The 15,621-nt window shown below is 38.6% G+C and overlaps 1 protein-coding gene across 2 annotated transcripts in view; it reads left to right on the plus strand.

Moving 5' to 3' along the window:
• The window catches only part of NFATC3 (nuclear factor of activated T cells 3), a 134,578-nt gene that overhangs the window by 26,499 nt on the left and 92,458 nt on the right, over nt 1–15,621 (plus strand). For both annotated transcript variants that reach the window (XM_059904578.1, XM_059904577.1), the window contains exon 2: nt 14,139–15,273. In XM_059904578.1, coding sequence (XP_059760561.1) covers nt 14,139–15,273 — 1,135 coding nt within the window. The remainder of the gene's footprint in view (nt 1–14,138; nt 15,274–15,621) is intronic.

Raw genomic sequence — 15,621 nt, forward strand, 5'->3', positions numbered from 1 at the left:
TTGGTTACATATGTATTTATAATTGTTATATCTTCTTCTTGGATTGATCCTTTGATCATTATGTAGTGTTCTTCCTTGTCTCTTGTAACATTCTTTATTTTAAGGTGTATTTTATCTGATATGAGTATTGCTACTCCAGCTTTCTTTTGATTTCCATTTGCATGGAATATCTTTTTCCATCCCCTCACTTTCAGTCTGAATGTGTCCCTAGGTCTGAAGTGGGTCTCTTGTAGACAGTATATAGATGGGTCTTGTTTTTGTATCCATTCAGCAAGCCTGTGTCTTTTGGTTGGAGCATTTAATCCATTCATGTTTAAGGTAATTATCGACATGTGTGTTCCTATGACCATTTTCTTAATTGTTTTGGGTTTGTTTTTGTAGGTCCTTTTCTTCTCTTGTGTTTCCCACTTAGAGAAGTTCCTTCCGCATTTGTTGTAGAGCTGGTTTGGTGGTGCTGAATTCTCTTAGCTTTTGCTTGTCTGTAAAGCTTTTGATTTCTCCATCGAATCTGAATGAGATCCTTGCCAGGTAGAGTAATCTTGGTTGTAGGTTCTTCCCTTTCATCACTTTAAGTATCTCATGGCACTCCCTTCTGGCTTGTAGAGTTTCTGCTGAGAAATCAGCTGTTAACCTTATGGGAGTTCCCTTGTATGTTATTTGTTGTTTTTCCCTTGCTGCTTTCAGTAATTTTTCTTTGTCTTTAATTTTTGCCAGTTTGATTACTATGTGTCTTGGTGTGTTTCTCCTTGGGTTTATCCTGTATGGGACTCTCTGTGCTTCCTGGACTTGGGTAGCTATTTCCTTTCCCATGTCAGGGAAGTTTTCCACTATAATCTCTTCAAATATTTTCTCTGGTCCTTTCTATCTCTCTTCTCCTTCTGGGACCCCTATAATGCGAATGTTGTTGCGTTTAATGTTGTCCCAGAGGTCTTTTAGGCTGTCTTCATTTCTTTTCATTCTTTTTTCTTTAGTCTGTTCCGCAGCAGTGAATTCCACTGTTCTGTCTTCCAGGTCACTTATCTGTTCTTCTGCCTCAGTTATTCTGCTATTGATTCCTTCTAGTGTAGTTTCCATTTCAGTTATTGTATTGTTCATTTCTGTTTGTTTGTTCTTTAATTCTTCTAGGTCTTTGTTAAACATTTCTTACATCTTCTTGATCTTTGCCTCCATTCTTTTTCCGAGGTCCTGGATCATCTTCATTGTCATTATTCTGAATTCTTTTTCTGGAAGGTTGCCTATCTCCACTTCATTTAGTTGTTTTTCTTGGGTCTTATATTTTTCCTTCATCTGGTACATAGCCCTCTGTCTTTTCATCTTGTCTGTCTTTCTGTGAATGTGGTTTTTGTTCCACAGGCTGCAGGATTGTAGTTCTTCTTGCTTGTGCTGTCTGCCCTCTGGTGGATGAGGCTATCTAAGAGGCTTGTGTAAGTTTCCTGATGGGAGGGACTGGTGGTGGGTAGAGCTGACTGTTGCTCTGGTGGGCAGAGCTCAGCAAAACTTTAATCTGCTTGACTGCTGATGGGTGGGGCTGGGTTCCCTCCCTGTTGGTTGTTTGGCCTGAGGCAACCCAACACTGGAGCCTCCCTGGGCTCTTTGGTGGGGCTAATGACAGACTCTGGGAGGGCTCACACCAAGGAGTACTTCCCAGAACTTCTGCTGCCAGTGCCCTTGTCCCCACAAGGCCACAGCTACCCCCCGCCTCTGCAGGAGACCCTCCAACACTAGCAGGTAGGTCTGGTTCAGTCTCCCCTGGGGTCACTGCTCCTTCCCCGGAGTCCCGATGCGCACACTACTTTGTGTGTGCCCTCCAAGAGTGGAGTCTCTGTTTCCCCCAGTCCTGTTGAAGTCCTGCGATCAAATCCCACTAGGCTTCAAAGTCTGATTCTCTAGGAATTCCTTCTCCCATTGCCGGACCCCCAGGTTGGGAAGCCTGACGTGGGGCTCAGAACCTTCACTCCAGTGGGTGGACTTCTGTGGTATAAGTGTTCTCCAGTCTGTGAGTCACCCACCCATCAGTTATGGGATTTGATTTTAATGTGATTGCGCCCGTCCTACCGTCTCACTGTGGCTTCTCCTTTGTCTTTGGATGTGGGGTATCTTTTTTGGTGCGTTCCAGTGTCTTCCTGTCGATGATTGTCCAGCAGCTAGTTGTGATTCTGGTGTTCTCTCAAGAGGGAGTGAGAGCATGTCCTTCTACTCCGCCATCTTGGCTCCTCCTCGTATAGTATCTTTTGAAGCACAAAAGTTTTTAATTTTTATGAAGTCCATTTCATCTAGTTTTTCTTTTGTTCTTCATACTTTTAGTGTCAAATCTAAGAATACCAGATCTTTCATGCCAAATCTGAGGTCATGAAAGTATACACCTATATTTTCTTCTAAAAGTTTTATGGGTCTAGCTCTTATATATAGGTCATTGATCCATTTTGAGTTAATTTTTGTGTATGATGTGAGGTGGGGTTCAACTTCATTCTTTTGTATATGGTTATTCAGTTGTCCCAGCACCATTTGTTGAAGGGACTGTTCTTTCTTCATTGAGTTGTCTTAGCACCCTTGTCAAAAATCAGTTGGCCAGATGCTCAACACACTAATTATTAGAGAAATGCAAATCAAAACTACAGTGAGGTATCACCTCACACTGGTTAGAATGGCCATCATCAAAAAGTCTACAAATAATCAATGCTGGAGAGGGTGTGGAAAAAAGGGAACCCTCCTACACTGTTGGTGGGAGTGTAAATTGGTGCAGCCACTATGGAGAACAGTATGGAGGTTCCTTAAAAAATTAAAAATAGAGTTACCATATGATCTAGCAATCTCACTCCTGGGCATATATCCAGAAAAGACGAAAACTCATTCAAAAAGATACATGCACCACAGTGTTCATAGTAACCCTGTTTACAGTAGCCAAGACATGGAAGCAACCTAAATGTCCATCGACAGATGAGTGGATAAAGAAGATGTGGTGTGTATATGTGTATATATATATATATATATATATATATATATATATATATACACACACACACACACATATATACAATGGAATGTTACTCAGCTATAAAAAAGAATGAAATAATGCCATTTGCAGCAACATGGATGGACCTAGAGATTATCATATTAAGTGAAGTAGTAAGTAAGACAGAAAGACAAGTATCATATGATATCACTTATATGTGGAATCTAAAAAAGTGATACAAATCAACTTATTTACAAAACAGAAATAGACTCACAGACATAGAAAACAAATATATGGTTACCAAAGGGGAAAAGGGTGGGGAGGGATAAATTAGGAGTTTGGGATTAACAGATAGATACTACTATGTAAAAAAATAGGTAAACAACAAGAACCTACTATATAGCACAGGGAACTATATTCAATATCTTGTAATAACCTATAATGGGAAAAAATCTGAAAAAGAATAGATATATATAAGTATAACTGAATCACTTTGCTGTACACCTGAAACTAACACAACATTTTAAATCAACTATACTTCAGTTTTAAAAAAAGGAAAGAAAATCAATTGGCCATACATTATGCTAAGTGAAATACGTCAGACAGAGAAAGACAAATGCTATATGATGTCACTTATATGTGGAATCTAAAAAATATTGGGTTGGCCAAAAAGTTTGTTTGGGTTTTCCGTAAGATGTTATGGAACAACCCGAATGAATTTTTTGGGCAACCCAATACAACAAACTAGTGGATATAACAAAAAAGAAGCAAACTCACAGATATAGAGAACAAGCTAGTGGTTACCAGTGGGCGGGGGGGTGGGCAATATAAGGTTGGAGGAGTGGGAGGTACAAAGTATTGGGTGTAAGATAAGCTACAAGAATGTATTATACAATATGAGGAATATAGCCAATATTTTGTAATAACTGTAAATGGAGTGTAACCTTTAAAAATTGTATTAAAAAAATCAATTGTCCATAGATGTTTTGGGTTTATTTCTGGACTCTTAGTTCTGTTTGTTCCATTAGTTTATATGTCTTTCCTTGTGCCAGTACCACACTGTCCTGATTACTGTCATTTCGTAGTAAGTTTTGAATTGTGAAGTGTGAGTCCTCCTGCTTCGTTTTTCATTTTCAATATTATTTTGGCTGTTCTAGGCCCCTTTCAGTTACATATAAATTTGAGGATTGGTCTTTCCATTTATGCAGAAAAAGCTATTGAAATTTTGGTAGAGATTGTATTGACTCTGTAGATTGCTTTGTGGAGTATTGCAATGTTAACAATATTAAAGTCTTCCAATTCATGAACAAGGGAAGTCTCTTACCATTTATTTAGGTTTTCTTTCATTTCTTTCAGCAAAATTTTGTAGTTTTTAGTGTGCAAGTATTTTTGGTTAAATTTATTCCTAAGTATTATATTCTTTTGGAGGCTATTATAAATAGAATTTTCTTAGTTTCCTTTTTGGATTGTTCATTGCAGCATATAGAAGCACAACTGAATTTTATGTGTTGATCTTCTACCCTGCAACTTTCCTGAATTTGTTTATTAGCTCTAGTTGTGTTTTGTGGATTCTGTGAGATTTTCCATATGTAGAATCATGTCATCAGCAAATAGAGATAGTTTTACCTCTTCTTTTCCGAATTGGATGCTTTCTATTTCTTTTTATTGCCTAATTGCTGGCTAGGACTTTCCAGTACAATGTTGAATAGCAGTGGTGAAAGCAGGCGTCTTTGTCTTGTTCCTGATTTGGGGGGGGAAAGCCTTCTGTTTTTCATCATTAAGTATGATGTTAGCTGCGGGTTTTTCATAAACACCCTTGATCATTTTAAGGACTTCCCTTCTATTCCCAGTTTGCTGAGTTTTTTTTTTTCATCATGATAGGGTATTGAATTCTGTCAAATACCTTTTCTGTGTTAATTCAGATGATTGTGTGGTTTTTTCTTTCATTCTGGTAATGTGGTAATTGATTTTTGTATGTTGAACCACCCTTACATTCCTGGGATAAATTCCATTTAGTCCTTTTAATGTGGTGTTAGATTTGGTTAGTATTTTGTTGAGAATTTTTGCATCTATATTTATAAGAGATATTGGCCTGTAGTTTTCTTGTGGTATTTTTGTCTTGTTTTGGTATCAGGGTAAAACTGGGCTTGTAGAATGTTAGGAAGTGTTCTCTACTCTTTTGTTTTTTTGGAAGAGTTTGAGAAGGATTGCTGTTAATTCTTATCTAAATGTTTGATAGAAGCCATGTTGTCCTGGACTTGTTGGGGAGATTTTTTGGCTACTCATTTAATCTCTTTACTTGATATAGGTCTCTTGAGATTTTCTGTTTCTTCTGAGTCATTATTGGTAATTTGTGTGTTTGTAAGAATTTGCCCATTTCTTGTAGATTGTCTAAGTTGGTGGTATGCAGTTGTTCATAGTATTCTCATACATATTTCTACCAGTACCAGTTACAACACATCCTAACAGAGTACACTTAGGTTGTACTAAAGTATTTTCTCAACTTTGAAAATATTCTTGCCTGAAGTTGTTCCATGCAAACTATTCATAGAAGGCTGATTTTTCAGTTTAAACTCTGCATTGAGTCGTCAAGTAAATAATAATTAAGTAAAATCAGTAACATTTGGTTACACAGCAGGAGCCAAGGAAAACCTTGAAACCTTTTGCCTTGTTTTGTAATTGCCTCTTGATGTTGCTACCAGTGTCCTCAATTTTTCAACCAACCATCCTTGCTGATAGTCTTTACTAGTTTATTTTCTCTGAAGTTTCTTCATTTGCTGCAGTCAAACACAATTTAAGTAAATCACCATTAGTAAGTGGCTTTCTTTGCTTGCCTAACAGATGAGCCATTCAGAAACTTTCTTTGGTTGCAGCCTCATTTTAATTTTTTCTTCTTCTGAAGAAATCCTGCTGTGATAAGGTATTCTGTTTTTTCTCATTTTTTCTCTTGTTTTCCTGTGAGTTGGGAGTATTGTGATGAATGCTTACTGGTAATGCTGATGTATAAGGTATTCTTATAGCACAGCCATAATGTTATTGCACAATAAACATAATTCTTTGCCATCTAATTTGATAAGAGGATAACTCACACGCTACTGTGCCTTAAAAGCATGGCATTCAATTTGAAGTCCACTTTTCTCTTTCCTGTTTTTTAGTGATAGGTATGTACCAGTAAGTTTTAAAAAATGTTGCAATGCATCAATATGCTTTGCGCTCAGAATGCACATAGAACTGTGTCACTGCAGTTTGTTAGTGCACCAAGTAACAGTGGGAAGCATTATCTCTCACAGCTACTCAGCTCTACTTTTGTTCCATGAAAGTAACCATAGGTTGTATATAAATGAATGAGCATGGTTATATTCCAATAAAACTTTATTTGTGGACACCAGAATTTGAATTTCACATTATTTTGTGTCATTAAACAGCACTATTTTGATTTTTTCCAACCATTTAAAAACCATTCTTAGTTTGTAGCCTGTGCAGAAACAGGTGGTAGGCCAGGTTTGGCCTGTGGGCTATATTTTACCAACCCCTGCTTTACAGTTTAAGCAAATACATTTGTAGGCAACCTGTGTTGCCCAGATTACTGCATGCTTGCCTGGGGCCCCCTGGTGGCTCAAGGGGGCAAATACGTCTCGAGATGGTCAAATTACTGAAGCACCATGAATTTGAGAATTCTAGAGTTGGAAATCTAGATGTAGGGCTGTTTATCATAGTGAGATTGTAGTAGCCGCTCATATCATTTCCAGAGCCTGGACTTTGGTGACATTTAGGAAAAAGATAAAACAGCACTCCCCCAAATTTTGTATGCAAATCTCTGCAGTGCTTTAAGACATCATTCTGATATAGAATGTTTCTTCATCTACAGTTTACTTGGGGGAAGGGTGTGGATTTCAGCATTATTCAACACAAAATGGCATTGGTACAATAATTACATTTTAATGAAACTACATCTTCCAAGGGTGACTTTCTTCCCTTCTCCCCCACCCTTCCCCCCCCCAAAGGGTTGAAGTTTAATAAATTGATAATTTTTGCTACTTTATCAAGTACATTTCTTTTTTAAAAAAATGAATTAATTAATTTTGGGCTGTGTTGGGTCTTCGTTGCTGCGTGCGGGCTTTTCTCTAGTTGCAGCGAGTGGGGGCTATCCTTCGTTGTAGTGCATGGGCTTCTCATTGCGGTGGCTTCTCCTGTTGTGGAGCACAGGCTCTAGGCGCACGGGCTTCCGTAGTTGTGGGCTCAGTAGTTGTGGTTTGCAGGCTCTAGAGCTCAGGCTCAGTAGTTGTGGTGCACTGGCTTAGTTGCTCCGCGACATGTGGGATCTTCCCGGACCAGGGCTCAAACCCGTGTCCCCTGCGTTGGCAGGCAGAGTCTTAACCACTGCACCACCAGGGAAGTCCCTATCAAGTACATTTCTAAGTAAAATTGGATTTTTTTTTTTTAACTACGAAAGTATGGTGGTGAAGAATTCAGTGACAGTTTGTATAGTTGGGTGCTGCTGTCTTGCTTTGAACCAAGGTGCCAGCAGTTTTTTAAATTTTAGTAAACTATACATAGCATAAAATCTACCATCTTAACCATTTATAAGTGTATAGTTTAGTGGAATTAAGTATAGTCCCATTTTTGTGCACCTGCAGGGGTGAGTTTTTTAATCTGCCATTTTAAACTTTTTTTAATATATATATAAATTTATTTTATTTTAATTTTTATTTATTTATTTTTGGCTGTGTTGGGTCTTCATTGCTGTGCGCGGGCTTTCTCTAGTTGTGGCGAGCAGGGGTTACTTCATTGCAGTGCGCGGGCTTCCCATTGCGGTGGCTTCTCTTGTTGCAGGGCACGGGCTCTACGTGCACGGGCCTCAGTAATTGTGGTTCACAGGCTCTAGAGCACAGGCTCAGTAGTTGTGGCGCACAGGCTTAGTTGCTCCGTGGCATGTGGGATCTTCCCGGACCAGGGCTCGAACCCATGTCCCCTGCATTGGCAGGTGGATTCTTAACCACTGCATCACCAGGGAAGTCCCCATTTTAAACTCTTGATCCAAAAAATGAAACCCTCCTGTTCTGGTCAACCCCAGATTTACTATATATTTATGAATGAAATTATCCTCAAATATAATAGAGATCATGCATTACCTTTTTAAAACTTTGATGGTTTATATTATCCTTAGAATAAAATTTAAACTCCTTACCATGATCCTTCTAGGTTTTTGCTTCTTTCAGTTTTCCCCCTTCAGTTGTTAGCTGTTGCCATAGTTGGCCTTTTGCTTCCTCAAAGAAGCCAAGGTCTTATCTGACTCAGAGTTTGCTTATACTGTCCCCCGGTGTTGGAGCTCTTATACCCATGCCTCTCCACCCCCACCTCCCTTTTCTTTGCTTGCTGGTTCCTATGCTACCGTCTCAGAAAGGCCATCCCTGTACTCTCTTTAAAATAGGTTCCTTCTTTAGTCTCTTTCCCACCACTTAGTAATACTTACAGTTTTTAATTTTTGTTTTTGTCGATCTCCTCTGAGACTGTACACTTCATGAGGGCAGGGACCATGCATGTCTTATTTACACCTAGCATCTAGAACAATTCCTAGAAAATACTAATCACATTATAAATAGTTGTTGAATGAATGAACACTTTTTTCACTTGGATTCTGGTAATCCACACTCTTTTGGTTCTTCCATTTCACTGACTGTCTCTTCTTCTTCTTATCCATTCTTTTTTGTCTCCCTGTCGCTAAAGTTTGGAATCCTCTATGCCTCAGTTGCCTGCTTTCTTCTTCTTTTTTTTAATAGATCTTTATTGGAGTATAATTGCTTCACAATACTGTATTAGTTCCTGTTGTACACCAAAGTGAATCAGCCATATGCATACATATATCCCCTCCCTCTTGAGCCTCCCTCCCATCCTCCCTATCCCATCCCTCTAGGTCATTGCAAAGCACCAAGCTGATCTCCCTGTGGCCTGCTTTCTTCTATATCTATCTCTATCTAAACTCACTCCCTAGTCATCTCTTCTGGTTTTATGGCTTCAAATATTATCTATACATTCATAAGACTCCCAAATTTATATGGCCAGGCTGAGACTTTTTTTTTTTTTTTTTTTTAGGCCGCACCGTGCGGCATGCAGGATCTTAGCTCCCAGCCAGGGATCGAACCCGTGCCTCCTGCATTGGGAATGTGGAGTCTTAACCACTGGACTGCCAAGGAAGTCCCAAGGCTGAGACTTTTTAATGTAACTATCTACTTGATATCTCTACTTGGAAAGTTTATTGGAATCTCACATTTAATATGTCCAAAGTAAAGTTTTTTTATTTCATATCTCTCAACTGTGTCTCATTTTCTCCTTCATTTCAGTAATTAGAAGTACTGTTCTTGTAATAGTTCAGGCCCAAAACCTTGGTGTCATCTTTGAGTCCCCTCTTTCTCCCATTTAATTCATCAGTGAGTTCTGACAGCTCTACCATAATTTAAAAAAAACTCACTTCTTAATGTTTCCTCTACTTTTACAACCCACCACCTCCTGGGTCCTTATGCTCCATTATTTTGCACCTGGCTTATAACAATAGTCTCTTAAATGTATATCAGATTATGTATATCAGATCACCACACTCCTTTGCTTACACCCCTCCTGTGGTTTCTCATCTCGTAATAAAAACCAGTCATTCTACTGGTTTGTGAGGCCTTACTTGAGTAGCCAGTGGCCCCACCCCCCACCAAGCCCTTATCATTTTATCTCCTCACTCTATTCCCACTGGCCTTCTTGCTTTTTCTCATACACTCCAAAAATACTCCATTCTCAGGCCTTTTGCACTCACTATTTCCTATACCCACAATATTCTTCCCCTAGATCTCTGTATAGCTCATTCCTCATATCCTTTTGGTATCTCCTCAAACATTGGAGAAAGAGCCCTTTTCTGACCTATCTAAATTAACTTCCCCTCTTCCCTACTCCATTCTCCTTACTCTATTTTATTTTTCCTTATAGCAAATATCACCACCTGACATTTTACTAGAATATAAGTTCTAAGAGGATGGTGACTTTACTCATATGTAAAGCTTACTCATGTTTTCAGTGTCTACAACATGCCTGCTATATAGTAGCTACTCAAAAAATATTTATTAAATGAATGATCACATTGCTTCTGATTTTAGGGCAAAATACACATATATGGTTGAAAAGTGAATAGGACAAAGTTAGCACCTGCAAAATGGCAAAATGGGAATACAGAAAGAAACTGGTTAATGACTTTGTTGAACTGAAGAAATAACACCTACACTGGAGATGTTCTACCTTTGGACCTGGTGTTATTGTTGGATGAAAAATACTGCCCCTCCCCCTCAGCTACTTTGAGTTCAGTTTTCTGTTCTTTGCAGCCTACAAACATCATATTTCATACAGAACCATTTTAGTCCTAAATTACACTAAATTTTAAAATAACATCTTGGTTGAAGAAACTGTCTTATGTCCCTCCAGTGTTGCAAATTAAAACAAGTCTTATGAAACAAATGTCGCTATGTAGTAGGAGTGCTAAAAATGTGTGTGCCCTGTCATCTAGTAACTCTGCCCTTAATTTATCCTTGAAGACTACTTCAAAAGAAGATAAAAAGCTATAGGTATAGAGATGTTCAATGCTACATTACTTATAAGAGTAAAAAGTAGGAAATAACTATGATCATTGACTTTTGACATTTTATATGGCCTTGAAAATGGTTTAGAAACTTTATAAAGCCCAATTAAATATGAAAAAATTGAAAGACCAAGTTGTATGTTAAATAGGCAAAACAAATCTAGGCTGTTAGAAGTCAGTATAGTGGTTACTTTTGTGGGAGAGGTAATAACTTGGAAGGGAGCCAAAGGGGGACTTCTGAGATGTTCTTTTTTTTTTTTCTTTTTGAAGTATAGTTGATTTACAGTGTTGTATTAGTTTCTGGTGTACAGCAAAGGGATTCAGATGTGTATGTGTGTGTGTGTATATATATATATATATATATATATATATATATATATATATATATATATATATTCTTTTTCAGATTATTTTCCATTATAGTTTATTACAGGATATTGAATATAACTTCCTGTGCCATACAGTAGGACCTTGTTGTTTATCTACTTTTTATATAGTAGTTTGTATCTGCTAATCCCAAACTCCTAATTTATCCCTCCTCCTGTGTTCTTTTTTTTAAAGGGAGCTATTACAGGGTGTGTATGTTTGTGACAGTTTACCCAAACTGTATACTTATGTGTACTTTTGTGTATGTACCTTATCCTTTAATAAAAGGTTTTAAAAAAACCCAAAACTGTTATGGTCCAACTGTATAAAATATATACCCATGTAGACCAGGACATACATGAAAATGTTAAATGTGAGGTGATAGCACTTGTTTACAATTTCTTTGATGATTTTCTTAGAGTCAGATAAGAAACAAATTTTTTAACTTTTAAAAAATACTTTTAATTGTGAAAAATATACATATTTTCACTATATATTTATTACAGCTTTATTGAGATATAATTTACATACCGTACAATTCACCCATTTAGAGTTTACAATTTAGTGGTTTTTAGTTTATTCACAGAATAGGGCACCCATTACCACAGTCACTGTTACAACATTTTCATCACCCCAGAAAGAAACCCAATACCCATTAGCAGTCACTCCCCATTTTCCCCCAAACCTTTTCATTTTGTTGTTTATTATTATTTTTTTAATACATTTATTTATTTTTGGCTGCGTTGGGTCTTCTTTGTTGCCCACGGGCTTTCTACTCTTTATTGTGGTGCATGGGCTTCTCATTGCGATGGCTTCTCTTGTTTCGGAGCACGGGCTCTAGGCGTGCGGGCTTCAGTAGTTGCAGCACGCAGGCTTGGTAGTTGTGGCTCACGGGCTTGGTTGCTCCGCGGCGTGTGGGATCTTCCCGGACCAGGGCTCGAACCTGTGTCCCCTGCATTGGCAGGCAGATTCTTAACCACTGTGCCACCAGTGAAGTCCTTGTTGTTTATTTATTTATTTATTTTTTATTTGTTTTCTTTCTTCTCGTGAGCTCTAGAGCGCAGGCTCAGCAGTTGTGGCGCACGGGCTTAGTTGCTCCGTGGCATGTGGGATCCTCCCGGACCAGGGCTCGAACCCCTGTCCCCTGCATTGGCAGGCGTATTTCTAACCACTGCGCCACCAGGGAAGTCCTTGTTGTTTATTTTTAATAGCTTTTCCCTTCAGCTTTTTTTTTTCCTTTTTTTTAATAAATTTATTTATTTGTTTTTATTTTTGGCTGTCTTGGGGTCTTCATTGCTGTGCGTGGGCTTTCTCTAGTTGCAGTGAGCGGGAGCTACTCTTCGTTGCAGTACGTGGGCTTCTCATTGTGGTGGTTTCTCTTGTGAAGCATGGGCTCCAGGCACGCGTGCTTCAGTAGTTGTGGCATGTGGACTCAGTAGTTGTGGCTCGTGGGCTCTCTAGAGCGCAGACTCAGTAGTTGTGGCGCACAGGCTTAGCTGCTCCGCGGCATGTGGGATCTTCCCGGACCAGGGCTTGAACCCGTGTCCCCTGCATTGGCAGGCGGATTCCACTGTGCCACCAGGGAAGCCCCCTTCAGCTTTTTATCTAAGTCACAGATGGGTTTTCTTCTTTGGAGTTCTGATTTCCTTTTCCTCTTGATTCAGTAAGTGGAGTGAGAGAGTGGAGTGAGTGGTATACTTAGAAAGGTGTTTCAATTTATTAGGAAATATTTCAGAATTAAAAAAAAATAAGGTATGTATTGGGTTCTTGCTATGTTAGTCATTGTGTTAGGTTGCTTGCCTTAAAATGGTCCTGTGCATTTCAGGTAATGCTCTGCTCACAGCCTTCCAGTTTTATACAAAAAAGTGCCTCAGAAAACTGAGGTTCAAGCAGGTTAAATAACTTGTCCATGTTCACACAGTGGTGGAAAGGCAGAGCCAGGGTTTAAACCTAGGGGGTTTTGTTTTGTTGTTTTAATATATGTAAGAACTCTTTACTGAGTATGTTCTCTAACCACAGAACATCTTAAAAACTCCAAAATCTAGGACTTATGGAGGTAGTTAAATTATAGGATGCTGGCTAATGACACCAAGAGTCTAAAGACATGTGTTTGTTATTTTCCACTGGTACTTATGCAATTAAATAATGTGATCTACTTGAGTACTTTTGAGAAGAGGCTACAGATTTGTGCTTCTCTTTGTTGTATCTATGAACAGTTTTGTCTTTGGTTTCCCAGTGGTGATCTCTTTGGAAAAAGTGAAGGTGTTCAACCAGCACCTTGTATGAGGGGTTAGTACTACTTCTGCCTCTGTGAAAATGGAAAATAATCGCTCCTTCCTAAAAGTGAAGTTGCAAAAATACCCTTATTGCTGCAGGTGCTCTCAGTAGGTAATTTGGCAGGACTTATTTAGTATTACTCTAGCAAGGGATACATTTTAAAAGTTCTGCCTTTATGAGATTACTTTAACAATTAATCAATAGTTAAAAGCCCTGTTATTTTCTAGTTGAGGTAAAGGATCCAGTGGGGTAATGTGGCTTTTGTAACCTGGTTTGCCATGACCAAAGATATGAATTCTTGATGTTGTGACTGAAGGGAAGAACTCTTTCTGTTCATCATAAACATTTCCTGAATTTTATTGCAAGGAAACTGAGGCCTTGGAGAGGTTAAAATATGTGACTAAGCTCACAACTAATGGCAGAGGTAGGCTAGTGTCTAGGTCTCCTGAATTTCAGTCTGTAATACTTTGCATTAATAAACTAGTGTGTATACTTATAATTAAAAACCTTTCAAAGACTCTGCTTTATCCTTTACTCCATTTTAACCTGCAGACCCCAGATGAGGCTGAATTTCTATGATCATATCATTACACAATTCTGTGAATATTTTTTAGAATTATGGATATGATTATTTCTTTTATAAAAATATTTATTGTTTTCAGATTCTTATTTTAGAAAATACGGAAATACAGAAAAAGAAAAAATTAAATATGTGATAATTATGTATATCTGCAGAAATAATCAGATACATTAAAACACACACACACACACACACCACTCTTCAGTGGAGCTAATGTACATTTTGTGTCCCACTTTCTTCCTCTCAAGTTTATTATTTACATTCTCATCTAGTAATTTATACATCTAAGATTTCTAATTTCTTGTTTTGTTAATTTTTTTCTTTTTTGTTCCCCCCAACCCCCATAGATCTTGAGCCAGATGATTGTGCATCCATTTACATCTTTAATGTAGATCCACCTCCATCTACTTTAAACTCACCACTTTGCTTACCACATCATGGATTACCGTCTCACTCTTCTGTTTTGTCACCATCGTTTCAGCTCCAAGGTCACAAAAACTATGAAGGAACTTGTGAAATTCCTGAATCTAAATACAGCCCATTAGGTGGTCCCAAACCCTTTGAGTGCCCAAGTATTCAAATTACATCCATCTCTCCTAACTGTCATCAAGAAATTGATGCTCATGAAGATGACCTACACATAAATGACCCAGAAAGGGAATATTTGGAAAGGCCTTCTAGAGATCATCTCTATCTTCCTCTTGAGCCATCCTACCGGGAGTCTTCCCTTAGTCCTAGTCCTGCCAGCAGCATCTCTTCTAGGAGCTGGTTCTCAGATGCGTCTTCTTGTGAATCTCTTTCACATATTTATGATGATGTGGATTCGGAGTTGAATGAAGCTGCTGCCCGATTTACTCTCGGATCCCCTCTGACTTCTCCTGGTGGCTCCCCAGGAGGCTGCCCTGGAGAAGAGTCCTGGAATCAACAGTATGGACTTGGACACTCCTTGTCACCTAGGCAATCTCCTTGCCACTCTCCTAGATCTAGTGTCACTGATGAGAATTGGCTGAGCCCCAGGCCAGCCTCAGGACCCTCATCAAGGCCTACTTCCCCTTGTGGGAAACGGCGGCACTCTAGTGCTGAGGTTTGTTATGCTGGGTCCCTTTCGCCTCATCACTCACCTGTTCCTTCTCCTGGTCACTCCCCCAGGGGAAGTGTAACAGAAGATACCTGGCTCAATGCTTCTGTCCAGGGTGGATCAGGCCTTGGCCCTGCACTTTTTCCATTTCAGTACTGTGTAGAGACTGATATTCCCCTGAAAACAAGGAAGACTTGTGAAGATCAAGCTACTGTACTACCAGGAAAATTAGAACTCTGTTCAGATGACCAAGGGAATCTTTCACCGTCCCGGGAAACTTCAATAGATGATGGCCTTGGATCTCAGTATCCTTTAAAGAAAGATTCATCTGGTGACCAATTTCTTTCAGTTCCTTCACCCTTTACCTGGAGCAAACCAAAGCCTGGTCACACCCCTATATTTCGGTGAGTTGATGGAAATAGATGATGGTCATTTTTCATGTTTATGTGTTATTGGTGGCATGTAACTACATTATCTATATAGAATTATTTGACCGTTTTTCTTCCTCCTCCTTTTTTTTTTTCTTCAGTTTCTTCCAGACAAAGTCCACATTTATTTTCCTTTTAGTTTTAAAAGTGTCTTTAGATAGGCTAAAGTTATCATTTTAAAAGTGTATAATGAATTGTAGATAATAGCAAATTAATTACATTTAAGAATCCCTAGAAGCAATTTTCTTGTCCACAAAAGCTTCTTGTAAAAGATTGATTATAATATGAATTAAATTACTAATAAAACCACTTGGGAATAGGCTT

The sequence above is a fragment of the Balaenoptera ricei genome, chromosome 19 (genome assembly GCF_028023285.1).
Source record: "Balaenoptera ricei isolate mBalRic1 chromosome 19, mBalRic1.hap2, whole genome shotgun sequence".
Lineage (NCBI taxonomy): Eukaryota > Metazoa > Chordata > Mammalia > Artiodactyla > Balaenopteridae > Balaenoptera > Balaenoptera ricei.